The following is a 27,679-nucleotide window of genomic DNA, read 5'->3' on the forward strand; positions in this document are numbered from 1 at the left end:
TGAGTCTCCATGTATTTGCGTTCTTTCCAAATTTCCCCTTGTGATTGAATTCTAGCTTCAGGGCATTGTGGTCTGAAAATATGCAGGGAATGATCTCAATCTTTTGATACCTGTTGAGACCTGATTTATGATCCAGGATGTGATCTATTCTGGAGAATGTTCCATGTGCACTAGAGAAGAATGTATATTCTGTTGCTTTGGGATGGAATGTTCTGAATATATCTGTGATGTCCATCTGGTCCAGTGTGTCATTTAAGGCCTTTATTTCCTTGTTGATCTTTTGCTTAGATGATCTGTCCATTTCAGTGAGGGGAGTGTTAACGTCCCCTGCTATTACTGTATTACTGACGATGTATTTCTTTGATTTTGTTATTAATTGGTTTATATAGTTGGCTGCTCCCATGTTAGGGGCATAGATATTTAAGAGTGTTAGGTCTTCTTGTTGGACAGACCCTTTGAGTATGATATAGTGTCCTTCCTCATCTCTTATTATAGTCTTTGGCTTAAAATCTAATTGATCTGATATAAGGATTGCCACCCCAGCTTTCTTCTGATGTCCATTAGCATGGTACATTGTTTTCCAACCCCTCGCTTTAAATCTGGAGGTGTCTTCGGGTCTAAAATGAGTTTCTTGTAGGCAGCATATTGGTGGGTTTTGTTTTTTTATCCATTCTGATACCCTGTGTCTTTTGATTGGGGCATTTAGCCCATTAACATTCAGGGTAACTATTGAGAGATATGAATTTAGTGCCATTGTATTGCCTGTAAGGTGACTGTTACTGTATGTTGTCTCTGTTTCTTTCTGATCTACTCCTTTTAGGGTCTCTCTTTGGTTAGAGGACCCCTTTCAACATTTCCTGTAGAGCTGGTTTGGTGTTTGCAAATTCTTCCAGCTTTTGTTTGTCCTGGAAGCTCTTTATCTCTCCTTCTATTTTCAATGATAGCCTAGCCGGATATAGTATTCTTGGCTGCATGTTTTTCTCGTTTAGTGCTCTGAATATATCATGCCAGTTCTTTCTGGCCTGCCAGGTCTCTGTGGATAGGTCCGCTGCCAATCTAATGTTTTTACCCTTGTATGTTATAGACTTCTTTTCCCGGGCTGCTTTCAGGATTTTCTCTTTGTCACTAAGACTTGTAAATTTTACTATCAGGTGACGAGGTGTGGACCTATTTTTATTGATTTTGAGGGGCGTTCTTAGCATCTCCTGGATTTTGATGTTTGTTCCCTTTGCCATATTAGGGAAATTCTCTCCAATAATTGTCTCCAATATACCTTCTGCTCCCCTCTCTCTTTCTTCTTCTGGAATCCCAATTATTCTAATGTTGTGTCGTCTTATGGTGTCACTTATCTCTTGAATTCTCTCCTCGTGGTCCAGCATTTGTTTGTCTCTCTTTTGCTCAGCTTCTTTATTCTCTGTCATTTGCTCTTCTGTGTCACTAATTCTTTCTTCTGCCTCATTTATCCTAGCAGTAAGATCTTACATTTTTGAAGGCACCTCATTAATACCTTTTTTGATTTCAACTTGGTTAGATTTTAGTTCTTTTGTTTCTCCAGAAAGAGCTTTTAACTCTCTGGAGAGGGTTTCTCTAATATCTTCTATGCCTTTTTCAAGCCCGGCTAGAACCTTGAGAATCATCATTCTGAACTCTAGATCTGCCATATTACCAATGTCCGTATTGATTAGGTCCCCAGCCTTCGGTACTGCCTCTTGTTCTTTTTTCTGTGGTGAGTTTTTCCGCCTTGTCATTTTGTCCAGATAAGATTTGCTTTCTCCTCCTCTGGAATTCCACTGTTCTCCTTGGTGAGTGAAGTTGGTCTTGGCTGGGTTTCTTGTTGCTCTTTTGGGGGAGGGGCCTGTTGTAGTGATTCTCAAGTGTCTTTGCCGCAGGCAGAATTATGCCACCCTTGCCAGGGGTGGACTAAGTAATCTGCTCGGGTTTGCTTTCGGGAGCTTTTGTTCCCTGAGTGCTTTCCATAGAGTCCATAGCATGGGAATGAAGATGGCAGCCTCCCAATCTCCGGCCCGGAGGAGCCCAGAGCTCGGGGTCCCACTCCTCAGTGTGCCCTCAGAGAAAAGCACCCAACCGCCCCACCTCCCTGGCCTCTGGTCGTGTCTAGAGGAAAGCGCTCAATCGCTCACACTTGGAGAAAAGCGCCCAGTCGCTTCCATCTCTGTGGCCTCCAGCCACGCTCCGAGCCCACCCAGCCAGCGACTGGCACAAGGTAAGCCCGGGCTGAGAGCTCACTACTTGGCTTTGTCATGTAGCCGGCTTCCCCGCTCCAATACCTGCAAGCTCTGTGACACTCAGACACCCCCGGTCCTTCTGTGACCCCGCAGGACCTGGGGCAACGCTGACCCCGCGTGGGCTTCCCCTGGTCTAGCCTCTGGAGTGATGTCCCTCTGTGGAGCAGACTTTTAAAAGTCCCGATTTTGTGCTCCGTTGCTCCGCCGCTTGCCGGGAGCCGGCCCCTCCTCCCGGGGTCTATCTTCCCGTCGCTTTGGATTCACTTCTCCGCAGGTCCTACCTTTCAGAAAGTGATTGATTTTCTGTTTCTAGAATTGTTGCTCTTCTTCTCTTCGATCTCCCATTGGATTTGTAGGTGTTCGCAATGGTTAGATAAGCTATCTAGCTGATCTCCTGCTATCCGATGTTGTCTCAGCCTGCTACTTCTCCGCCATCTTGACTCTTCCTCAAAAGCTAGAATATCTTAAAGATTTTTTTTTTTTTATTTGACAGAGGTCACAAGTAGGCAGAGAGGCAGGCAGAGAGAGAGGAAGGGAAACAGGCTCCCTGCTGAGCAGAGAGCCCGATGCGGGGCTCGATCCCAGGACCCTGAGATCATGACCTGAGCCGAAGGCAGAGGTCTCAACCCCCTGAGCCACTCAGGCGCCCCAAAAAGCTAGAATATCTTAAGGAGACTTTTAGTGAAAGGCCAAAGACCTTGGAGCTACTACTAACAACCTTGTGGCCCTTGAGGAGGCTGCCACGGAGGTGGAAAGTGAGGAGAATATGATTGTGGAGAGTGGTGAAAAGAGAATCCCTGTTACATGGTGGCCAAAAGTTGAAAGGCATGGTCGATGGCCATGATACTGTGGAATCCTGGGAACTAGAGAAGGCCCTGAGTCAGCTGGATGATTAAACTAAGAATCTTTTAGGGCAGGATGTTGCAGGTGCCATCTGGCTTCCTTTTGCAGTTTGTTGCTCAACATAAAGAAGAGAGAGAGAAAAGTTAAAGGAAAAGTTGTTAAACACGAGGGAACTGCTAGGTTTGAAAGTGCCCCGTCTCTTCAAATAGCAGACAAGGCTAAAATTAAGAAATGGCTCTAGGAAAAGATCAAGTCCAAAAAACTGTTAGGAAAGCATGGTCTCAAGATGAAACCAGGCATGGAGCGGAGTGACGTCATCAAGATGGCAACACAATGGCTCCCAAATGCAGCCCTCCTCCCAAGAACAACTAGTGACTATCCATAGGCAAGACACCACTTGAAAATCCAGGACGTGGGGGTAGGGTTGAAGCATCCCCCTACCCCCCAGAACACAGAGACTGAAAAGGGATTGCATTAGAAGGGTAAGAAGAGCAGTTACACTCTGATGGCATCACCCATCCACAGGCAGCACCGGGATGCACTGAGAGGCACCCCTCTTCTTCCCCTCCCCTCAGGCTGATGGTTTCTCTGGTGGGAAAAATAAAAGAGCCCAAGGTGAACATCTAGCTCTCCCGGCATTGTGGGATGTTTCCTGCAGGGCCCACTTGGGTCTTGCCTCACAAGGATCATAGGGGAAATCTGTGAGGTTTGATCCCTGGGGATGGGACTGAGATGGAGGGGTTGGGGTAGAGTTTACAGCAACTGGTGCTCAGACCTTGGCTGACAGCATTCTTCTTGCAGGAGCGAGCAAGTAGGCATGGCAGCCAATGGCTCTGCCCATCTGCAGAGCTGAGCTGGTGGCCCTGTCTGGCCAGGGAGCAGCTCAGCTGGATTATGTCCACAGTAAATGAGCCATACACACCTGGGAGCCTGTTCAGTCCTTCTGCCTTGGCAGGGAAGTGAGCTCAAAGCCCTGCCTGATACTGAATACAGCCCTGTCCTGCCGGAGCAGGAAGCCTAACCAGAGTACCTGGGACACTACATAGACGATCCTACAGCCCCAATATGTAGTAGGAGCAGCTGCACAGAGAGCCCAGCCGGTAGCTCTTCTGATCTCCAGAGCCAAGCCAGGGGCCTGTTGGGTCAGCAAACTTGGTGGCAAGTTCTGCCTGATTCAGGTACCCATCCAACCAGCCATACCAGCCTCGGACCCTGTTCTGTCACTACACCCAGGCAGGGAAGCAAATTCGAAGCCTGCATACTGCAGAATAGAGCTCACAATCTTACCTAAGCAGGAATCCTAATCAGAGGACGCGAGGAGCTGTGCAGCCCAGCCTACAGGCTCTAACCCAGGAGCCAGTTCAGCAGGTCGATGAGAAGGATATGTGGTTGGAGAGAGCCAGAACGTTTTAAAATGTTTTAGCCCACTAATTTTACAACACCAGTTTTTTTTTTTTCTTCCTGTTCCTCCCCTTCCTTTCTGTTTTTTAAGAGATGTGGTTTGCCATTATCCCAGAATAATGGAATTAGGAGGTAATTTATCAGGGTTACTCACTGTGTTCAAGTCTTTTTACCTACTGGGGTCATCTTTCTCTTTAAATCTCTACCAGGTCCAACAGTCCCAAGGAACAGGGCTGACTCCCTGCTTGGCTTGCCATCAGCCTGTGCTCTGACACCCAGAACACTTCCAGAAACCCTCCTGATGCCGGTCTCCACTTAGTTTAGGGCCCCCGAAGATTTGTGACCTAGGTCCGGATGTTTGGCTTGGATCTGGCCCCTGACCCCTGCACTACACTTTCTTCTAGAGCTGCTCTGACACTTCCCTTGAGGATCCTAACCACTCTGACCCCAGTGCCCACTGATGACTGCTGACAACCCCTCTCGGGTTGACAAGAAGTCCTGGCCCCGGCCCTGCTCTGCTTCTGGTTGCAGTTTGGCTTCTGGTTCCAAACTGGCTCTCAGTTACAGGCTGGGTCCTGGGTAGTGATCAGACTCCGCTCAGGAATAGCCTTCGAGGGACTGAGGCTCATTTCTGGGAAGGTAAGGATGTTCTCAAACCTGACCGCAGGTGAGACAGCAGCTACTGGACAGATTGCCCGTCTCCACCCCACCCCACAGATTCCTGGAGAAATTCTAAGAGAGTCAGTTTGAGCTCCTGCTGCTTGTGCCCAGATCCTGGGATCTTCCTACGGTGGGGAGCAACCAGTTTGAGCAAAACTGGTTTGTGGTGTGTCTGTCCTCGCAGGAGCTAAGTTAATACAAGAAACACTTCTTAAAGGTGCATAAAATGCATACAGGTTCTACAGGACTCACAGTTTATAGGGGGAATTTGGCTTGTTCACAGACACAGATACACACACCCACACACCCACACACCCACATACAAATGAATTCCAACTGGCAGTTTTTACCCTCCAGGGGATTATCCTGCAGCATAGTTCTTAGGTAGGGCTTTTGTGAACCTGTACACCTAATTTAGTTATTTTCATTCCCTAATTACAAAATTGGTGCATACATTCTCCTTGTAAAAAGTTAGAATTACGTAAAATGAAAAATGGGTGTTCATCCTAACAAACCATTTTTTATGCATTTGCACATTTCAAAATACATGTAAGTATATGTTTTTCATAAATGTTATATACTATTTGTGTATGCAAATTTCATTTTTCATAATATATCAAAGGATCTTAACATGTCTGTGCATATGGATATCTTATTCTTTTGAGCTGTTCTCTAATCTTCCAGTGTATGAGTGAAACATAAATTAGTCATAACCCTATTGATCTATGGGTGGTTTAGAGTCTTTTCTGTTATAAGCAGAGACTGTTAAAAAGAACATTGCTGTAAATAATGCTAAGTGAATGAATGTCTTTTATTCAGAACACAAGATCCATATCTGTGAGATAATTTTCTAGAAGTAGATTTACTGGGCCAGAGGATATCCCCTTTCAAGTTTCTAGAGTGATTGATAAACTAATATGCTTAGAGTTTGTCAATTTACACCCTCAAAAGCAGTGTATGAGGTTTTGTTTTGACATAGCCTATACCAGAATGTCAGTAAATGATTTGATTTGGGTCATTGGTATCTTACTTTGGTTTTATTTTTATATTATTGCTTAGAATCATCATATTTCTTCTTTGGGTGAGCTCTCAACCATTTTTCTGGTTTACCTTTTGGACTGTTGGGATTTTCTTCTTGATTTATGAGAACCATTCATATATTAAAGAAAGGATCACTTTAACTTGTATTTTGAGTCATAAGTTCTTCCCTCCACCCACCCACCGCTGCCACCTTTGTTGGTGACCATGGCACATGTTTGTAGGTGAATTAACTAACACTTTGTTTTTATGAGTTCTAGATTTTGTGTCATAATAGACAGACTTTGTGATTGTAATTAACTACTACATAAAAAATTTAAATAACCATCTGGAATTTATTTTAGTATAGTGTAAGAGGTTAAGAATCAATGACATTGAGTGCTTGCTGTTAAGCAAAAATTGTGCTGTCTTTCCATAATATGGAATGGCAATTGAAACATGGGTGCCCACTCAAGGACTACATATTCTAGTCCCTTTGGCATACATGTGTAGCCATGTGGCCTGTAATCAAGTACAGAATATAAGCAGAAGTGATGTGTATCACCTATAGGCCAAGACCTTTAAGAAGTTCTCTGTCCTGCCATCTAGACTGAGGCAACAGAGGAACCCATTTAAATTGTGGCACTATAAGTTGGCAGGAATTTGGGTCCCTGAACTACCATGGTCGAGATAGCTACTCACTGACTAGGAAAATCTACTGTGATTGTTACATGAGTGAGAAACATTCTTCCATTGGGATAAGCCACTACAATGTTGGGCCATATTATTAAAGTGGCTAGTATGGCTTTACCAATAAAGTATCCAGTGAAGAGATAGCTGTCCCTAACCACTCGTGTCTGAGCACACTTCATTTTACTCAGTGAACACTCTGCCAACTGTCAGTGGAAGGGAAGTGTTAGTTACATAGCATTTGTAAAGGATCTGGAAGAGAGGTGATTTATCATGGGTGACTTTCAGAGTTAACCACATGTTAAAGTGAGAATTCTATTCAGTGCACCTGTGTCACCCATATCACTAGACCAGGAAGAATCTGAAAGTAAAAAGCAGAAGTATATCAAACCAATCCCGGCTTATTTTAATTCAACTATTAATAATAATAATACTTCATTTAAAATAAGACATTCAAATTTAATTTAAATTAAGTGGTATACCAGGACAGTAGTGGAAAACCAGTTTTGGCTGCTGGAGATAGAATTAACAATCACATAGAAAACTTAATAATAACCTATACTAAGCAAAATAGGCTTCGTTTATAAATATGAATGGGTAATCAAAGATTACATCTGAGGAATACACACAGAAGGAACAAGATGAGCTAATAAAATACCTGAAGTAAGTGAACAACAAATATTTGCTGATAAAGCGGACACTGAATTTAAAAATATTCAAGCATGACAGTATGTACTTTTTCCTCTTAACGGTCCAACATCAGCCAGATTTTACAAATGCTTGACTCTTTGAAAAACTACTTTGAAAATCAATCTAGTGCCCTACAATGGTATTGGACTACTTTGTGAATGAGTCCTCTATTTGTTCTTGTTGCAATTTGTTCAAAATCAGTTGTGATCTTTAATCAAGTGTTCAATGAAGGGAAGACCAAAGAAACGTAAAGCTTTGAAGCCTTTAGCAAACTGGAATTATTGAAAACAAAATGTGTGAATGGGAAGCCGTTGAATTCATCACTACAAAAGCCAGGAAGGAAATGAACAAATCAAACAAGGAGAGCTCAAACAATGTATCTGATTTAATTTTGCAATTTTATAATTGTGTTTTGTAATTTCTTAACTTGGGAGAAGAATTTTTTGATGAGCTTCCATTTGGGGGATAAATTTACATTCTTTAATGAATGGAATGAAATTGAAAAGACCTATTATTTTGCAACATCTCCAATTGTTGGCCAAATATTGAAGATAATCCGAGATAGAATTTATTTGATGAATTTTGTGTTATAAAATATTTTCTAAGAATGATAATCTCAATGAAATAAAAAGAGACAGTAGATGAACATATATTGACTGAATTATTTAAATATTTCCATACTTATTAATAACCTTCACAGAGTAGACTATTCCTGAGCTGACCAGGAATCTCACCATATGTAGACACACTTGTTTTTTCAATCAAATATGGGCTAAAGAGAAGAGTCTATTGAAGGTATCAACAAATTCAAATTTATTAATGACAAAATGCAAACTTGAAGAATATTACAATATTATGCATGAACTAAGAATAACAAGAACATATTTGTAATTAGAGTCCCAGAAAGAGAGGATAGAGACAATGTGGCAGAAAAATATTTCAAGAAGTAAAGGCTAAAATATTTCCAAATATGATAGAAAATATCAAGCTACAGGTCCTAAAAGCTCAAGATACCCAAAGAAGGTTGAATAGAAAAAAACACCACACACAACAACATCATAGTCAAATTGCTGAAAACAAGTAACAAAGGAAAGTATTAAAAGCAGCTAGTGAAAAAAAAAGACATATTCCATAGAGAAGAATGGTATAACAATGGAAACTGGATTCTAGTCAAGTAGACGATGCAAGGACATTTTTAAAGTGCTGAAAAAACCCTCTCAACCTAGAGTTGTAAATCCAGTTAAAGTATTCTTTAAAAAAAAAAATGAAGAGAAAGCAAAGGCATGATCATTTGGTCCATGATCAAAGAAGAAATCACTAGAGAAATGGGAACTTATTTTGAAAGGAATGTTAAGGAACACCCATTGTATAAAAATTTGTGGATACAGTTAAAACAGTAGTAAGAAAGATATTTATAGCATTAAATGCTTTCTTAGAAGAATAAAGGTTTAAAATCAAGCTACTACCTTAAAGAGCTGGAAAATGAAGAGAAAATTAAACTCAAAGTAGAAAACAAGAAGGAGCAAAGAGTAGAAGGCAGTGAAGCAGCAAATAGAGAAATAAAAGAAGAAATCAATAAAGTCAACAGTTGGTTCTTAGAAAAATTTAATGAAATTGATAATTCCTTGATCAAGAAATAAAAGGGATATAATACAAATTACCAATATCAAGAACTGCACAGGGGACATCGCTAGAGATATTAAAATGATAATAAGAAAATTATCCATTGTCCATTTAGCTAAAAGGGATAATTAAAACATACCAAAATGACCCAAGGAGAAAACATCTGAATGTCCTTATATTTGTTAAAGAAAGTGAATTTTAAATTAAAAAACTTTCCAGAAAAGCTCTATGCCCAGTTGACTTCACTGGTGAATTCTACTAAACATTTAAGTAAGAAATTGTATCAACTATACATCATATATTTCAGAAAATAGAAGAGGAATATTTACCAGCTCATTTCCTGAGGGAAGCATAACCCTCTTATCAAAACCTGAAGAAGGCATTATGAGAAAAGGGAAATGCAGACCAATATCCCTCATGATCACAGGAACAAATATCATTGAAAAAATGACAAAACAAAGACAGTAATATACAGTAACACTAATATGCCATGACCTAATATGAGCCATCTTAGGAATGCAAGGTTGATGAATACACTAAAAAGTCATTCAACATAAATTGTCACATTTGTAGATTAAAATAGAAAAAATGATAATCTTAATAGATGGACAAAAATTATTTGACAGAATTCAATACACATCCATGGTAAAACCTCTCAGCACACTAGAAGGAAAAGGGAACTTCCCCAATCTGATAGAAACAGCTATGACATACCTCCAGGTAATCATATTTAGTGATGAAATATTGAACATTTCAGAGTTGGGAACATGGCAATGAGGTCTGCCTTTAGTGTGTTTTCCCACATTTTACGGGATGTTTTAAGCCAGTACAATAAGTCAAGTAAGAGAGAAAGATTATATGGGAAGAAATAAAATGCCTTTATGTGTCCTTTACATAATTGCACAGATAAAAACTGCTAAAGAAACTACAAGGATCGACAAGAACTAATAAATGAACCTAACAAGGTTACACAATATAACTTAGGTATACCTAAATCAATTGTATTTTTATATAGTAGCAAAAACAAAATGGAAAAGGAATTTAAATTTACTTACAAGCCATAAAGATGAAAATTTACTTGGAAGTAAATCTACCTAAATCTATAAGGTAGTCCTGAGGAAAATTAAAGAAGACACAAATAAATGGAGAGATAAACCATGTTCATAGATTAGAAGATTCCAAATGGCTAAGATACCTATTTTCCCCAAATTAAAGTATAGATTCACTATAACTGAGTCACAAACCCAGAAAGCTTTCTGATAAATTGACAAGTGATTCTAAAATTAGTATCTAAATGCTAAGAACCAAGAATAGCCAAAATAATTTAGAAAAGAAAAAAAATGTTGGACACATTATACAACCTAATTTGACGATTTAATAGAAAGGTCCAATAATCAAGGCACTGTGGTATTGGCTTTAGGATAGACAAACAGATCAATGCACAGAAATAGAGCCACACATAAATTGTCAGCTGATTCTTTGACAGAGGTGCCAACTTAATCCTACGCTGAAAATATAGTCTTTTTACTAATGATGCTGGAAAACTGGATGATAACTATTATGGGAAGATAATGAACTTCTATCCACACTTCTCAACAAAAGATTTATGGATCACAGACCTCAATGTAAAATTAAAACTATGAGCTTTGAGAAGATATCATAGGTGGATTTTTCTGTCATCTTGGAATAGACAAAGACTTCTTAGGACACAGAAAGCATTAGTCATTAAAAAAATGATAAAATGGATTTCAAAACTTTAAAAATTTCAGTTTATCAAAATATACCATTAAGAAAATGCATACAAAGCACCAGACTGGGAGAATAAATAATAAGTTGTACTTTTACATAATAATGATAGAGGAAGTACAATGAAAATAATATTCCATTTATATTATAATTATAAAATATTTGAATTCCAGGCATAAACTTCTAACAATGAAACAAAAGGAAAAAATAATTGGAAAGTCATACCTTATGCTTGAGTGTATAGACTATAATAAAGATGACAACACTTCCTAATTTAGTAAAGATATTTTAATGTAAGACTAATTAATTTTTCTCAGGATATTTTAAATAACATCTTTAAATGGGATTTCCAAGCCAAGGAAACATGCCTTTGTTTTAAGTTTATTGACTATTTCTGATAGTGCATTTTTATCAGATTGGATTCTGGCAATCAGGAATTCTAAAATTGGTCTTTGATTTGTTAGCAGATATTCAAACAAACCTTCAAAAAAAGGTTAAGAATACCGGAATAAAAATTAGGCCTTGAGCAGCCCCAAATACCATAACAAGAAACATAATCTTAAAAAATGTCCTGAAGATGTATGCTTTAGCTGCAGATAAAACACACACCCCTATTACTGTTGAAAGTGCACTTTGTAACACTGGATAGCCTAGCAGATACAATGCCTCAATTGTTTTTTGGTTTACTGAGGGCTTAGAACTGGAAACAAATGCATAAGAAATGTGTGCAGAAAAATCGAAAGAAAACCCTATACAAATGACAAGATTAATCATGGATATGGAATCAAGATTGACATTCCAGAATCCCATGAAACCCGTTACTCCCACAATCACAGAAGCAATAGCAAAAGTTACCCACAAGGAACACAGTGGGTGAGGAATTAACAATAAGGAAACAATGAACATAGCGGTTGATGCAACAATGACATTTCTAACAGTATTTTCTAATATTGCAGTATACTGATCAAAATATATGAATGCCTGGTTATACACCATCAGGGGAATTTCGCACTTTTCAGCTTTGCTTCGTAACTGGGATAACATCGTCTTCTTATTGATTGAAGAAGAAACACCCACGGTCTGAATAAAGCCCCGGGAAGAAATGATTTCATGTGATGATGAAATGTTAATATCATACATAAAAAGTGGAAAATGTGTTAAAAAATTGGGCAAATTATTCATAAAAGTATCCTTATCACTTAAATCTTGCTGGCTCTTTTCCATATATTGCACATACTCTCGTAACCAAAACTCTGTAAGACTTTTATCTACATAGTCACTGTTTTCCAAATTTGACAGACATATTTCCAGTTTTGGCCTAACACCTTCATCCCAGTAGTTATAGGTTTCTGTAACAATAACCATAACTCTGGGACCATAATCTGAAAAATATTCTTCTTCTACATTAAAATATGGTGTGATGTAGGAATCGTCACTTGCCAAATTTCGAAGGTCTAAACCTTCCTGCACTTGGAAACACCCATAGATGCTACTTATGATGTACAAAATGTATACAAGCACTACAAAAAATTTGGACTCGGTTCTTGTGAGAAAAGGGCCAAAATAGTCTCGAAAGAACACATTCATTGGATGGACATCGGTTTCTTCTTCGTCCGGGAGAGAATCACATGGGAGACAGCAGGATCTTTTTAATGAGGAACATTTTTGGTCAGGATTTTCTGGCTTTTTCAACCAGCGTAGACAGACTCTTTCTCTTTTACCATCCAGGGCCATAAATGCCCCAAAACAGGTGATGTTATAGAAATAACAAAAGAGCAGGGTTGTTCCTGTATAGATGCAAAAGTACTGTACGGACCTGAAAGAGATCATAATCCCTGTATAGAAGGCCAGGACGTTGGTGATGGTGGTAATTGTAATCGACACTGCCACTTTGGAATAGACACTGGACAGACGCTGTTTTATGTTATCCATGAGGCTGGTCTTCTGCCAGGCAGAAATCATTATGAACATATCATCAACCCCGACACCTGTTAAAAAAAAAAAAAGAAGAAGAAGCCATCTTCATACATATTAATATCCATTAAAAATTAAATGCATAAACTCAAACCATCTTCTTTGTCCATCTCTTAAGGTCTGATTTATCTCGCCCAATCTGTGCTTTGATACTATGTTCTCTGTTGCCTCCTTTGCTTGCCTCTGAAGCCACACCAGAATTCGCCCCTTCCTTTGTAACAACTCTGGGCTTTGTATGCCTTCCTGTTATTTGTACATAGCATAGGATAGACCCGATACTCTGCTCCTAGTCTTCGTGCAGGGTGTTTTAACGATGAGTCAGGAAACCTGTTGTGGATGTTAGCTGAAGCAGGATTAGCAATGTTATCTTTGATTCCACTGGATTATCTGAGAGACCATTTTCCCTCATAAACCATTTTACACAAATGTACAGACACACTGAGCCAACATTCTGTTGCTTAAAATATAAGCTGGACTTATCTGTTCTACAGTTAGCATCTAAGTATCAATGTGGTAGGATTTGAGAGGCACCGCATAGTACACACACACACACACACACACACACACACACACACACCCCGTTTTCCTCCTAGCCTGTTTTTGATACCCAGAATGTTATCACTTAAACTTACTTTCCCAGGTTAAGGCATTATCATTAAAATGCAAGTACTCTTGAGATCAGACATGTGCACCAAAGTAAATCTCAAGAATCCCTTGCATAGGGGTGCCTGGGTGGCTCAGTGGGTTAAAGCCTCTGCCTTCGGCTCAGGTCATGACCCCAGGGTCCTGGGATCGAGACCCTAATTGGGCTGTCTGCCCAGCAGGGAGCCCGCTTCCCTTCCTCTCTCTCTCTGCCTACTTGTGATCTCTCTCTGTCAAATAAATAAAGAAAATCTTTTAAAAAAAGAATCCCTTGCATATTAATATCTACTAGGTAATCCTTTTCTATAAGGATGTTTCATGATGGGTTTGGAATAGAGAGGACAGAACATTTGAGGACTTTGAAATCACCACTGAAAACTTGGAAAGGAGGACTAGAAAGAAGAATGGGGATAGTGAGGACAGCAAGAGCATTTGCAGATAAGTTTCACCTGCCTCAAGATTTCTGCTAGAGTTGACACTACTTTCACCCATGTATATTGATACAAACTTAATGAAATAAACAAGGAAATACACAAGGTAGAATAAAATGCTGTTCTCCACTTCAATTTGGGGGTATCTTCTCTACAGGAGGGTACTAGGAATTGCAACTTTGTCTCTAATCAGATGTTCTCTGGTTATGATCAAGCAGGCCGAAGGATCTAAATTAACATAAGGCTACACAGAATGTCACAAATGCATCCTGACATCCCATGGCTAGCGGCCTTGAGGATTTCAGTTGTACTCAGTGGGACAAAAGGGAAGAATCAGAAGTACTAAGGACCAAGAATGAATTCATTGATATTTACAAGGTATTTAAAAACTAGTTTTATTTTTTTAAATTTTTTTATTTTTTAAAGATTTTATTTATTTGACAGAGAGAGATCACAAGTAGGCAGAGAGAGAGGAGGAAGCAGGCTCTCTGCCGAGCAGAGAGCCTGATGCGGGACTCGATCCCAGAACTCTGAGATCATGACCCAAGTTGAAGGCAGAGGCTTAACCCACTGAGCCACCCAGGCGCCCTAAAAACTAGTTTTATTATTTATAGAACCTTATTCAGAAATTGTCCTCGCACATTTCTTGAGTTGTTTAAATCACACACACACAGAGCCATTCACACTCCTGTGAATACACAAACTATACAATCCTGGTTTACATGAAATCAATTAGATACACCTTAACCTTGTTATTAATGGCTGTGGGGGGGTGGTGGTGAGTGACTAAGTATGGCTGTGTACTAGGAAGAGATGCCCTGACATCCAGCATACAGTTCATCCACTGTCTCCCCTGGGAAACCAAATACTACCTCTTCCAAGCTCCTTATTTTCTCAAGGAGAAACACCTTTGTTTTCTCATGCTTATTATAAAATAAATTTTTTTAAAGATTTTATTCATTTATCCGAGAGACAGAGATCACAAGTAGGCAGAGAGGCAGGCAGAGAGAAAGGAGAAAGCAGGCTCTCCACGGAGCAGAGAGCCCGACGCGGGGCTCGATCCCAGGACCCTGGGACCATGACCTGAGCCGAAGGCAGAGGCTTTAACCCACTGAGCCACACAGGCGCCCCTATAAAATAAATTCTGAAAGTATAGGAAAATATGGAGAAAAAATTTAAACAGCTGTAATTCCACCCTTCATTTTTACATATATCCATCCAGAATTTGCTCTATACAAATACACCAATACAACTATATCTTTCTGTTTTGAACACCCTGTTTCATAACAAGCATTTTTCTGGTAGTGGTTATATATCTTTTGTCTACCTTATATACCTTATAAATCTACCTCTTTCTAAGGATTGAATATGATTCACAATTTTAATATGCTACATTTGAGTTGCCCAATCCCATGCTGATAGGGAATTAAATGGTTTTCAAAACCTTCCTGTTCTAAATAATGCCAAAGTGAACATGCTTTTACTTTTTGAGCACTTGTCCAATTATTAGGACAAATTCCTAGGAAGTGGAATCAGTAAGTCAAAGACATTCCCTGTTTAATTTTTAAGTCTTTTGATTTGCAAAACTGGACTCAAAAAAGGGTGTACCAGGTTACAGTTTTCCGCTAGCAGGATGAGTGTTCATTTCCATACAACCTTCCTTCAGTCTTGCCGATATTCATTAATCTGATATGAAAACAAGGTGTCCATTTTTGTTTTAATTTGTATCCCTTGGTTAATTGAGAGGTCAATTTTTTTTCTTATTATTTCCAGTGATTCATATTTTAGATTTGGGTGTGACCCATCTGTTCATGTCCCTTGTCTGTGTTTTTCCATTTGGGGTGCTAGATTTTCTCCCTCTAAAGACACACAATTCAATTTTATTTTCTTTTTTCCTGTCACCTCATTTTGATCTATAGAACCACCCAGATATAATTATTTTGCTTAATCTAACCTAAACTCCCTCCCTTATCTACCCCACACCCTCACATATACAACATGTAACCTCCTGTTTTGTTTTACTCACCCAGAATAAGAAACGGTGAATTTGCAACTAGGATCACAAATGGCACCCCCATGTACAACATCAGGCCAAAGCCGCTCACCACTGCCAAGGCAGCAGAAATCACCCCAAAGGCTGCAGTCCACATTTTGTTACGTACGCAGTCACACCTGTAAATTTGGAAGGAAAAATCATGGGATTTGTGGTGGTAGGTTCTATACTGAAATTCCATCAGTTTGTAACATTTTTTACTTGGACACCTGTTCAGAAGGCTCTTGGGCAATAATTCCCGTACTAGTCTAGTGGAGACCTTTAATTCCCAGGCACTATCCCAGACCAAGTGGGAAAAAGGAGAGAGCGAACAGAAAAGCTATCTGAGCTTTTACAAAACTTTCTAGGTGATTCTTCTGCAGCTAAGCAAGCTACTACTCCACTGATTGGTAGTCGAGAACCACAGAGTTATACTAAAACACTCCTGATGGTTAATTCCACTCTGCTCTTCAAAGGGTATAAATGGACTACTACAGCAAAGGGAGGGCAAGACTTAGCAGAGTAAGTATCCATATCCAGTGTTCTTTTCACCCAACCCTTGACTCCAGCTCACCATAGATGCAAGCCTAAATAGCTCATGTATTTCAGAGCCAGTTCAATATGTATTTTGGTTAGCAAAATGTAGAAAGACTCCTCCTAAGACGTTTTCAGGATTTTCATCTACTGCTGAAGCGGGCTCTAGAAAAGTTGCTACTAATTGCAAAAGAATTGGAAATGTAGTCCATTTAGAATAACACAGCCTGGGCCCATTTCCCAGAAGTGGGAATATATAGACAGCATTTTAAAGTATGGGTTCAGTACTTTACCTACCCAACAGCCACAACATTATACTTTTTTAAAAGATTATCTGTTTATTTTTCAGAGAGAGAAAGCGCACAAGCAGGGGGAGTGGCAGGCAGAGGGAGAAGCAGGCTCCCTGCTGAGCAGGGAACCTGATGCGGGACTTGATCCCAGGACCCTGGGATCATGACCTGAGCTGAAGGCAGATACTTAACTGACTGAGCCTGCCAGGTGCCCACCACATTACATTTAAAAATTTTAAAATTTATATTTCACATTGTTTGTTAAGTGCTTCAAAACAAATGACTGATACTCATCTCTAGACATTTTTAGTAGGAGAGACAAACTAAGTTTGGATTGAAACCTAAGAGTCAACTATGGAAACGGAAGCATTGATTCTAATACAGTAACAACATGACTAAAGACCTTTTACTGTTGTAACAGTAAAATAGCTAAACTTTCTTATTATGAAAAAAATGTTCTGCACCATGGCTGTAGCTCACTTTCTGTCAACCCACCAGTTCTAGGAGTTAAATTCAGGGCCCTAAATCAACCACACAGACAAAATTCCAGAGCAAAAATAAGTTGCTTTGTTAGACTAAAATTTGACTATAATGAATACTTTCTTAAAACAATACTGGCTTATCTATGAAAAACCTGCAGCAAATATCATTCTCAACGGAGAAAAACTGAGAACTTTTCTGCTAAGGTCAGGAACATGGCAGAGCTGTCCACTATCACCACTGCTATTGAACATAGTACTGGAAGTCCTAGCCTTAGCAATCAGACAAAAAGAAGAAATTAAAGGCATCCAAATCAGCAAAGAAGAAGTCAAACTATCACTCTTTGCAGATGATATAATACTTTATGTGGAAAACCCAAAAGACTCCACTCCAAATCTGCTAGAACTTGTACAGGAATTTAGTAAAGTGTCAGGATACAAAATTGATGCACAGAAATCAGTTGCATTTCTATACATCAGCAACAAAACAGAAGAAAGAGAAATTAAGGAGTCGATCCCATTTATAATTGCACCCCAAACAATAAGATACCTAGGAATAAACCTAATCAAAGAGGCAAAGAATCTATACTCAGAAAACTATAAAGTACTCATGAAAGAAATTGAGGAAGGAACAAAGAAATGGAAAAATGTTTCATGTTCATGGATTGGAAGAGCAAATATTGTGAAAATGTCTAAAGCAATCGACACGTTTAATGCAATCCCTATTGGGGAATGTTGAAAAAGAAAGCCAGAGTTAGTGGCATCACAATTTCAGACTTCAAGCTCTATTACAAAGCTGTTATCATCAAGACAGTATGGTACTGACACAAAAACAGACATATAGATCAATGGAACAGAATAGAGAGCCCAGAAATAGACCCTCAACTCTATGGTCAACTAATCTTCAACAAAGCAGGAAAGAATGTCCAATGGAAAAAAGACAGCCTCTTCAACAAATGGTGTTGGGAAAATTGGACAGCCACATGCAGAAAAATTAAATTGGACCATTTCCTTACACCACACATGAAAATAGACTCAAAATGGATGAAGGACCTCAATGTGAGAAAGGAATCCATCAAAATCCTTGAGGAGAACACAGGCAGCAACCTCTTCGACCTCAGCCGCAGCAACTTGTTCCTAGGAACATCGCCAAAGGCAACGGAAGCAACGGCAAAAATGAACTATTGGGACTTCATCAAGATCAAAAGCTTTTTCACAGCAAAGGAAACAGTTAACAAAACCAAAAGACAACTGACAGAATGCGAGGAGATATTTGCAAACGACATATCAGATAAAGGGCTAGTATCCAAAATCTATAAAGAGCTTAGCAAACTCAACACCCAAAGAACAAATAATCCATTCAAGAAATGGGCAGAGGACATGAACAGACATTTCTGCAAAGAAGATATCCAGATGGCCAATAGACTCATGAAAAAGTGCTCCACATCACTCGGCATCAGGGAAATACAAACCAAAACCACAATGAGATACCACCTCACACCAGTTAGAATGGCTAAAATTAGCAAGTCAGGAAATGACAGATGCTGGTGAGGATGCGGAGAAAGGGGAACCCTCCTACACTGTTGGTGGCAATGCAAGCTGGTGCAGCTACTCTGGAAAACAGCGTGGAGGTTCCTCAAAAACTTGAAAATAGAGCTACCTTACAATCCAGTAATTGCACTACTGGATATTTACCCTAAAGATACAAATGTAGTGATCCGAAGGGGCACAGGCACCCAAATGTTTATAGCAGCAATGTCCACAATAGCCAAACGATGGAAAGAACCTAGATGTCCATCCACAGATGAATGGATAAAGAAAATGTGTGTATGTATATACAATGGAATACTATGCAGTCATCAAAAGAAATGAAATCTTGGCATTTGCGATGACATGGATGGAACTAGAAGGTATTATTGCTGAGCGAAATAAGTCAATCAGAGAAAGACAATGATCATATGATCTCCCTGATATGAGGAAGCTGAGAGGCAACGTGGGGGACTTGGCGGGTAGGAAAGAAATAAATGAAACAAGATGGGATTGGGAGGGAGACAAACCATAAGAGACTCTTAATCTCACAAAACAAACTGAGGGTTGCCGGGGGGAAGGGGGTAGGGAGAAGGTGGTGGGTTTATGGACATTGGGGAGGGTATGTGCTATGGTGAGTGCTGTTAAGGGTGTAAACCTGTCGATTCACAGACCTGTACCCCTGGTGCTAATAATACATTATATGTTAATAAAAAAAATTTAAAAATAATTTAAAAAAACAATACTGGCTTATGGCAGTTTAAAAGAAGAAGGTAACAAAGATGAACTCTGAAATCAGAAAGATTAAGGAGGATAAAAGTTACATATGACACATTTATTTCCATTCCCTCTTTCAAGTTTCCGGATTTTTTGGTATAAATTTTCCAGAGGGTGGGAGATATGATTTTAATTGCTGAGTTGACTTTCTCTCAATGACCTTTATTTTATTTTTATTATTTTTTTAAAGATTTTATTTATTTATTTGACAGATGGAGATCACAAGCAGGCAGAGAGGCAGGCAGATAGAAAGGAGGAAGCAGGTTCCCCGCTGAGCAGAGAGCCCGATGTGGGGCTTGATCCCAGGACCCTGAGATCATGACCCGAGCCGAAGGCAGAGGCTTTAACCCACTGAGCCACCCAGGGGCCCCTCAATGTCCTTTATTTTAATGTTCAATAGACCAGGGAGGAAAAAATTTGAACGTGAACACTGTAGGAGTTTGGTGGATACATGTGCAGATATTCCAGTGCCCTAGAAGGATTCGGTTTTAAGCAGTTTATGACCTCGGAGAGTCTTAGAACTTCGGATCTCCTGGGACCTAGCTCTGCAGGTCCTGACGCGACAGGTTTGTGGGGAAGCTGCAGGGTCTCAACGTCTGAATCTTTCCTCATATGATTCCAGTGCTCAGGCCGATTTGGGCATCGCTGACAGCAAGATGGCCCATCCTCTGAAGTTTTAATTCACTTAGCAGAGAAGGGCTGAACTAGAAATTACTGTCCTTAGAAAACACTCTGTATGTTTGGTGAGAGATCCTTATCTCCCTTGAAAGGTAATCATGTCTCCCATGAGTAAACAATAATTTCCAGTGTATTTGAGAAGGGAAAGATTTTCCCCAGATTGTTTCAGAAACTGATTGAATATTTGGGGTGAGTTTTGACCTTTCCAAAATGTTAGACAAGTTTGAAATAATCTGGAAGCTCAACATACCACTACTGTGCTGTAGAAGGAGGTTCAGGTTAGAGCATAAAGTTGGAAAAGTCTTACTATTGTTCTTATGACTTCACTATAAGACAATGAATATTGAACCCTAAAATGTGTTCGAGCAAGGCTTCTGTGTGAGGCAAATGCAGGTATGCAAGGAGTAGCCTTCCTGTGTAAGGATCTGAGACGAGCAGGACGGCCAATGTTTTAGGGACTGTCTAGGAGGCCCGGCCCAGAACAGAGATAAGAGATTCTCTGTGATAACAGAGAGAGAGGAGTGGGAGGTGTCTAAGAAACTTAGAAACACTCTCACAGGAGAATGGGTTTTATTTTTGATACCAGAAAAGGCATGAATTGAACCATCATGGCAACATCTTTACTTTAAGTATTTTCCTGCTCCTTTTCCTCTTCTCCTTGGGCATGCTCCAACCAGGAGCCAACTTAGCAAGATGAGAAGTAGGAAGAAAAGTGCTACAAGAGGACTGGTGAGTCCCTTTTTTCCCCATTAAGGACTGTCCCAGGCAGCACACTCTGCCTAAGAGTGCTGGCGGTGTGGGGGTTGGGGGGAACCTTAGCTTCAAATCTAGTTATTTTTTGCTTTTTTTTTTTTATTACATGATTTTGTTTTGTCTATTACATGGACATGGACATTTTAATTCAGACTGGAGGATTTTGTCTTACCTAAGAATGACCACAAAAGTCACAGGGCCTGCCTGAGTTTTCATGGGGCAGAGGAAGAACTGCTCTACCTACAAAATTAAAGAGAACAAAAATAAAGTTGCTGTATGTTTATACCTCATGAGTCCTATGTGTTCAGTATGTTGGTTACAAACACATAAAGTCTTCAAAGACACATAAATATAAATCATTTTCTAATTGCCTTTGGTACAGGATTTATTTTCTGTATTACTGTCCATAGTCATTTGTAAAGATAAGCAAGAATTGATATGAACTTGTATCTTCAGAACCAACTATCTAGTAGACAAGTTTTATCAAACCAGTTGTTGGTACCTTGTAGATTCCACACTAGTTTAACATTTTTTTTTAACTCTACTGACTTGAAAAAGACAGAATTTTGTCTTTTCCCCTCTCCACATTCTGCCTCTCTCACTTGCTCCCTCCCTCCCTCCTACACTTGCTGTTTAGTATTTTGGTTTGTTCATTTTCTAGGGCATTGTGGTCTTTCTTTCCAGAATAACAAAGTTGTGAGGTAGTTTATTGACTCTAAAGAGGTACCCATTGTAGTTAATTGACTCCCTTTGCCTACTGGGGCCTCATTTTCCTCTACCTTAAAATCTAGAGGTTGAATTATATCATTTGTTCCCAAACCAACCTACAAATGAGAATCAAGTAGACAAGTTTTTGAAATAAGATTTTCAAACTGAAGCCCCAGAGACTTGATTCAATAGAGCAAGGCCTCAGAATACGTGGGCTTAACAGTTGTCTCTGTGACTCCGCTGTGAGAATCACTGGAATGATATAACCTGTAGTGTACTTTCTACACCTAAATTCTTTTATTTGTCGATATTTTTCACATTTTAGCTTTGTGATCACAAGAGACTAAATTAACCCTAAGGCCTAGATAACAATTTTTAAGTGCTTAACAAGATAAAGCCCACATCAGAACAATGAAGATATCTAAGTCAATTAAAGATATTTTTATATAGTTAAAAGTACTAGTTCAAACTTAGAAATAAGGACTTGTTGTTTAGTTCTATCAGCATATCTGCCTCCAAATGGTCATAATTGGCAAATATGTAAGGTAAAAAAATACACCAAATCAAACAAAACTGTCCACCATTTCTTTTTCTTTTTAAGATTTTATTTATTTATTTGTTAGAGAGAGAGAGAGGGAGCACAAGCAGGGGGAGTGGCAGGCAGAGGGAGAGGGAGAAGCAGGCTTTTTTTTTTTTCCTATAAATTCAACATCTTTATTACAAAATTTATTTATTACAAAATTTATTAATAAATAAATTTATTTATATAAATAAATTTATATTTATAAATAAATAAATTTATTTATTACAGATTTATTTAATTTATTTATTTAAATTATTTATTTAAATTTACAAATAAATTTATTTATATAAATAAATTTATTACTTATTACAAAATGCCAATTGCCTTTTTCTTTTAAGAAATGGAAAAGTCAACCCTCAAATTCATATGGAATTGCAAGAATCCCTGGATACCCAAAATAATCATGAAAAAGAAGAAAAGAATTGGAGGACTGAGATTTCCAGATTTCAAAACTCACAACAAAGCTATAGCAATTAAAACAGTGTGTTGCTGGCATACCACAGACATGTAGGCTAATGGAATAGAATTGAGAGTCCACAGAAATAAACCCATATATCTACAGCCAATTGATTTTTTTAAATTTATTTATTTGATGGACAGAGATCACAAGTAGGCAGAGAGGCAGACAGCGAGAGAGGGGGAAGCAGGCTCCCCGCCGAGCAGAGAGCCCGATGTGGGGCTCGACCCCAGGACCCTGGGATCATGACCTGAGCCAAAGGCAGAGGCCTTAATCCACTGAGCCACCCAGGTGCCCCTCTACAGCCAATTGATTTTTGACAAGGATGCCAAATCCAGTCAACTGGGAAAGAACAGTCTCTTCATCACATGGTACTTGGAGAACTAGGTTTCCATATGTGCAAGAATGAAGTTAGACCTCTATTCACCCCATTCACCCCATCAACAACTTAAATATAAGAGCTAAAACCATAGAAGGTTTTCAATTCTTAGAAAGAAACAGGGCAAAGGTACATGACCTTGGACTTGTCAACAGATTCCTAGATGTAACACCAAAAGCATAAGTAGCAAAAGAAAAATGGTAAAAGATAAATTGGGTTTCTTTAAAATTAAAAGCTTTTGTGCATTAAAGACATTATCAAGAAAGTGAAGAGACCGTAGGACAGAGTGGGAGGAAATATTCATAAATCATATATCTTTTTTTGAGAAAGAAAGAGAGAGCAATCGAGCAAGAACATGAGCAGGGGAGAGGGGCAGAGAGAGAGAGAGAGAGAAAATCTTAAGTGGGCTCCATGCCCAGCACCGAGCCCGACTCAGGGCTTGATCTCACAACCCTGAGATCATGACCTGAGCTGAAACCAAGAGCTCGACGTTCAACCAACTGAGCCACCCAGATGTCCCTACAAATCTGATAAGGGTTTACTATCCAAAATACACAAAGTACTCATTAACAACAGAACTCAACAACAAAAAGACAAACAACCCAATGGAAAAAAATGGGCAAAGGACTTGCATAGATATCTCTCCAAAGAAGACAGGCAAATGGCCAATAAGCACATGAAGATACTTAACATCATTCATAATTAGGGAAATGTAAATTAAACCACACTTTGCCACTACTAAGATGGCTGTCATCAATGTTGGTGAGGATGTGTGGAAATTAGAACCCTTAAACACTGCTGGTAGGATGTAAAATGGGGTAGCCTCTGTGGCAAGTGGTTTGGCACTTCTTGAAAGAGCTAAACACAGAACTACATAACTTGCCAATTCAACTGCTAGGTATATACTGAAAACAATTGAAAACAGGAGCTCAGACAAATATTTGTATACCCGTGTTCACTGCAGCATTATTCACAATAGCCAAAAGGTGGAAACATTTCAAGTGCCCAACAACAGATAAGTGAATAAACAGCACTGTTTATATATGATGAAACATTAGTCAGGAAAAGGAATGAAGTTTTGATACATGCTACATCATAGTTGAACCTTGAAAACATTATAGTAAGTGAAATAAACCAGTCACAAAAGAACAAATATTGTATGATTTCACTTAGATGAAATCTCTAGAATAGGCAAATTCATAGAAATAGGAAGTAGATAAAGATTAACTGGGGGGCAGGGGAAGGTTGTATGTGGGTGGCTCAGTCGGTTAAGCATCTGCCTTTGGCTCAGGTCATGATCCCAGAGTCCTGGGATTGCCCTGCGTGGGGCTCCTTGTTTGGCGGGGAAGCCTGCTTCTCCCTCTCTTACTCCCCCTGCTTGTGATTCCTCTCTTACTGTCTCTGTCAAATAAATAAAATCTTAAAAAAAAAAAAAAAAGACGTTAACAGGGATTGGGATGTGGGGAGGCCATGGTGGGTTACCAGCTGAGACTTATACAAATTCTGTTTGGGGTGATAAAAAATGTTCAGAAACAGATAGTTGTGATGGTTGTACAACAGTGTGAATCTAATTAATACCACTGAATTGCACATTGAAAAATGATTGAAATGACATATTTTATATCTTTTATATGTATTTCACCACACACAACTATTTTTTAAAAGAGTTAAGCAACTAATAAAACTGTTTTACCTGTAGCATGATATGATTGCGAATAATATGATTAGAAGGTATGCCAAGTGAAACAAAGGGATCACTGTCATAGAAGTGGCTTGAAATTCTAGTTGTCTGGAAAGTGATGTAAAGTAGACCACCTGCCACAGAAAATATACCCAAGTAAATAACTTTTCATTCCAATATTTGTGTGTAAGCGACAAAAACTACTGAAACACTACAGCTTATTCATTGAAACGACATGTTAAAATTTGTGGACTATGACTTTAGAATAAAGAAGACAACATAGATTTGCTTCTTCCCACAACTCTATGGCATGGTTTCCAAAGTCTCTTGCAAAAACCCAAAGTTTAAAACTCCTGAATATACAAAATCTGAGTTCTGTATAAGACCGTGAAGTCATTAATAGCCACAGAAAAGTGTCACTTTTTCTAAATTTCATTAGGTTGTTGACTTTTACTATTTTAAGTGCATTGATATTTCAGAAAGATCTGGTATTCAAAGGCTTTTTCCAGGAGCTGTCTCACTTTACCGGGCTTATTCACAAGTATTAAAGGGCTTGCTGGCCCAACATTACCGAAAGGTTAGCATGTGCCTGGCACTGTGCTAGAACTTACGCAGAAAATGCTAAGCTAGTTCTTTTTTCATAAACACCATGAATTCTGCTTGAAGGGTTTTTTGTTGTCGTTGGGTTTTTTGTTTTTTTTTTTAAATTTCAGTGAACTCCAAACAAGTTTTAGGGAGCTTCCCCAAACAGCAAAGACTTTAACTAAAAGTAGGAATTTCAAAGACATTTGACTAGGAAACCTGATGAGCAATGTCTGTATGGAACAGACCTACCTTGAGGATGTAGAATTTGTGTTTTCCACCAACATTACTAAGGATTTAAGATTTGTGGCATCCTTTGATGTGTGAGATTAAGGACATTGGATTAAGTACCAAATAGAGTAGAGCACTCCCAGCGTCAAGGCAAGGACTCCATCAAATAATTGGGCAGCGCTACCGTTACAATCCTTGGAAAAGTGCCCTTATTCCTCCCACCTTCTCCCGGCCTCCCTCTAAGGCCCAGCCACCAGGTACCTGGATCTTCTTCAAGGCCAGACTCTTTTCGATGTTGCTAAATTGGTTCAGGAAATGGATCAGCCACATCTTGCTAAGCTCGTTGACCTCGCCATCCTCAGTCTTCAGGAAGTACAGTAGCCGCATGGCCTTGGCCCTCACGAGTAACTGGTTCTTCCCCATCCTCTTGCCTAAAAATGTTCCTCCAAGGGTCCCGGCCAGGTAGATGGGCTGGCCTGTTGGGTTGAAGATTGGGAAGGTGACGTTTCCCAGGTCGAGGTTTTTGTTCCTCTGCCAGACAGCCAGGAGCGGGTTGGAGGGAACGCAGAAATCCTCGTTCTTAGCGCACACCTGATCGTAGCTCGTCTGGGTTCCGTTTTCCTTGGTCACATACAGATCCTGTATCACAGCGTCCAGTTGACTGATTTCTTCCAGGATTTCTTGTTCCAGCAGGGAGGTGGTGTTGGAGACCGCCAGAATGCAAGCGAAATGGACGTCAGTGCTCTTCCTGGAGATGGAGAAGTGGTAAGAGTCGTTGGCGGTGAAATGTCCCTGCACAAAGCGCCGCTCAGCCTTGGCCGGGCTCCCGATGGGGGTGTACTGCTCCTCCAGGTTTTCCTCTTCATCCTTGGGTAAGTAAATCAAGCCAGTGCCCAGAACGGCCGTCAGCGCAATGGGCGCCAGCAGGAAGACCCAGGGGTGCGAGCCCACCACCCACCCCAGCCTTCCGAAGGCGCGGGAGAGGGGCGCCTCCAGGCAGTCGGTGTGGCAGCGGGGTCTCTCCCATGGCTGGTTTCCCGACCGTGACCTTGAGCGTGACCCTGACGCCGGCAGGCCCGAACGCCCCCTCGCTGACCCCGACTGGGAGTGCGACGCCCCAAGGGACTGCGTGCGCTGCCCGGAAGCCCGGTTAAGCTTGGGTTCCCGTCCTTGACGTGACTGCCAGGGCCGCTCTGACTCGGGCTTGGAGGCGGGGAGCGGCTGTGCCCGCGGGCGCGCCTCCCCCTCCGACGGCCTCCCGGAGTCCGGCCAGGGCCGGGCCTCGGCTTTCCGACTCGCCTCCCGCTGCGGCTGCCGCGGCGGCCCCGGCTCCCGCTCCGGCTTCTGGGCTGCGGACTGGGGCCCGGCCCCTGGCGCAACCTTGGAGGGACTGAGGCCCATTTCCGGGAAGGAAAGGCAACGTTCTCACTCCGGGCGGCAGGTGGGACAGCGGCCACCGGCCGGCGCGCCCCCCTCCACCGCACCCGACGGTTTCCTGGAGAAGTTCGACGGGGAGTCTGTTTGACTCCGGCCGCTCGCGCCCGAGCCTGCGGCTTCGGTGGGGAGCACGTGTTTTGACCCACGGCCCGACTGGCCCCAAATCTGCGTGTGGCGTGCCCGTGCCCTCCGGAGTCGAGTTAATACAGAAGCACTTCTTAAAGGGAAGATGCGTGCCTGTTCTACGAGGCTTACATCTTTGGGGGGAATTTGGCGCGCGCGCGCACACACACACGTTCTAGCCTTTCTGGGATCATCCAGGAACACCGTTCTTGGGTAGGGTGAGCCTGGTACACTTAATTTATTATTTTCATCAGACCGAACATAAACATTCTCCTCGTAAAAAGTTAGAAGGCAGTATGTAGAAGGAAAAATGAGTGTTTATCTTTGGTCTGTTCCACAGTTCCCAGGACGGAGGGACCCCTGTGTTCATGGCACCATTTTTAAGAAAGTCCTCACCTACCTTTTAACGTGCAGGTGACTAGAAGGCAGGCAGGTGGTGAGCGGGTCCTCGAATTAGGAAAACTG

At 40.5% G+C, this 27,679-nt stretch overlaps 1 protein-coding gene across 1 annotated transcript; it reads right to left on the reverse strand.

Moving 5' to 3' along the window:
• Window positions 1-11,399: 11,399 nt before the first annotated feature.
• LOC308347170 (patched domain-containing protein 3-like) lies at window positions 11,400-27,055 on the reverse strand (the record flags this gene model as incomplete). Its single annotated transcript, XM_080810297.1, has 4 exons — window positions 11,400-12,904; window positions 15,990-16,135; window positions 24,854-24,975; window positions 25,916-27,055. The coding sequence occupies 4 exons, from the start codon at window positions 27,053-27,055 to the stop codon at window positions 11,400-11,402; spliced, it is 2,913 nt and encodes a 970-aa protein (XP_080666423.1).
• Window positions 27,056-27,679: the final 624 nt, after the last annotated feature.

The sequence above is a fragment of the Martes martes genome (assembly GCF_963455335.1).
Source record: "Martes martes genome assembly, chromosome: 8".
NCBI classification, from domain to species: Eukaryota; Metazoa; Chordata; class Mammalia; order Carnivora; family Mustelidae; genus Martes; species Martes martes.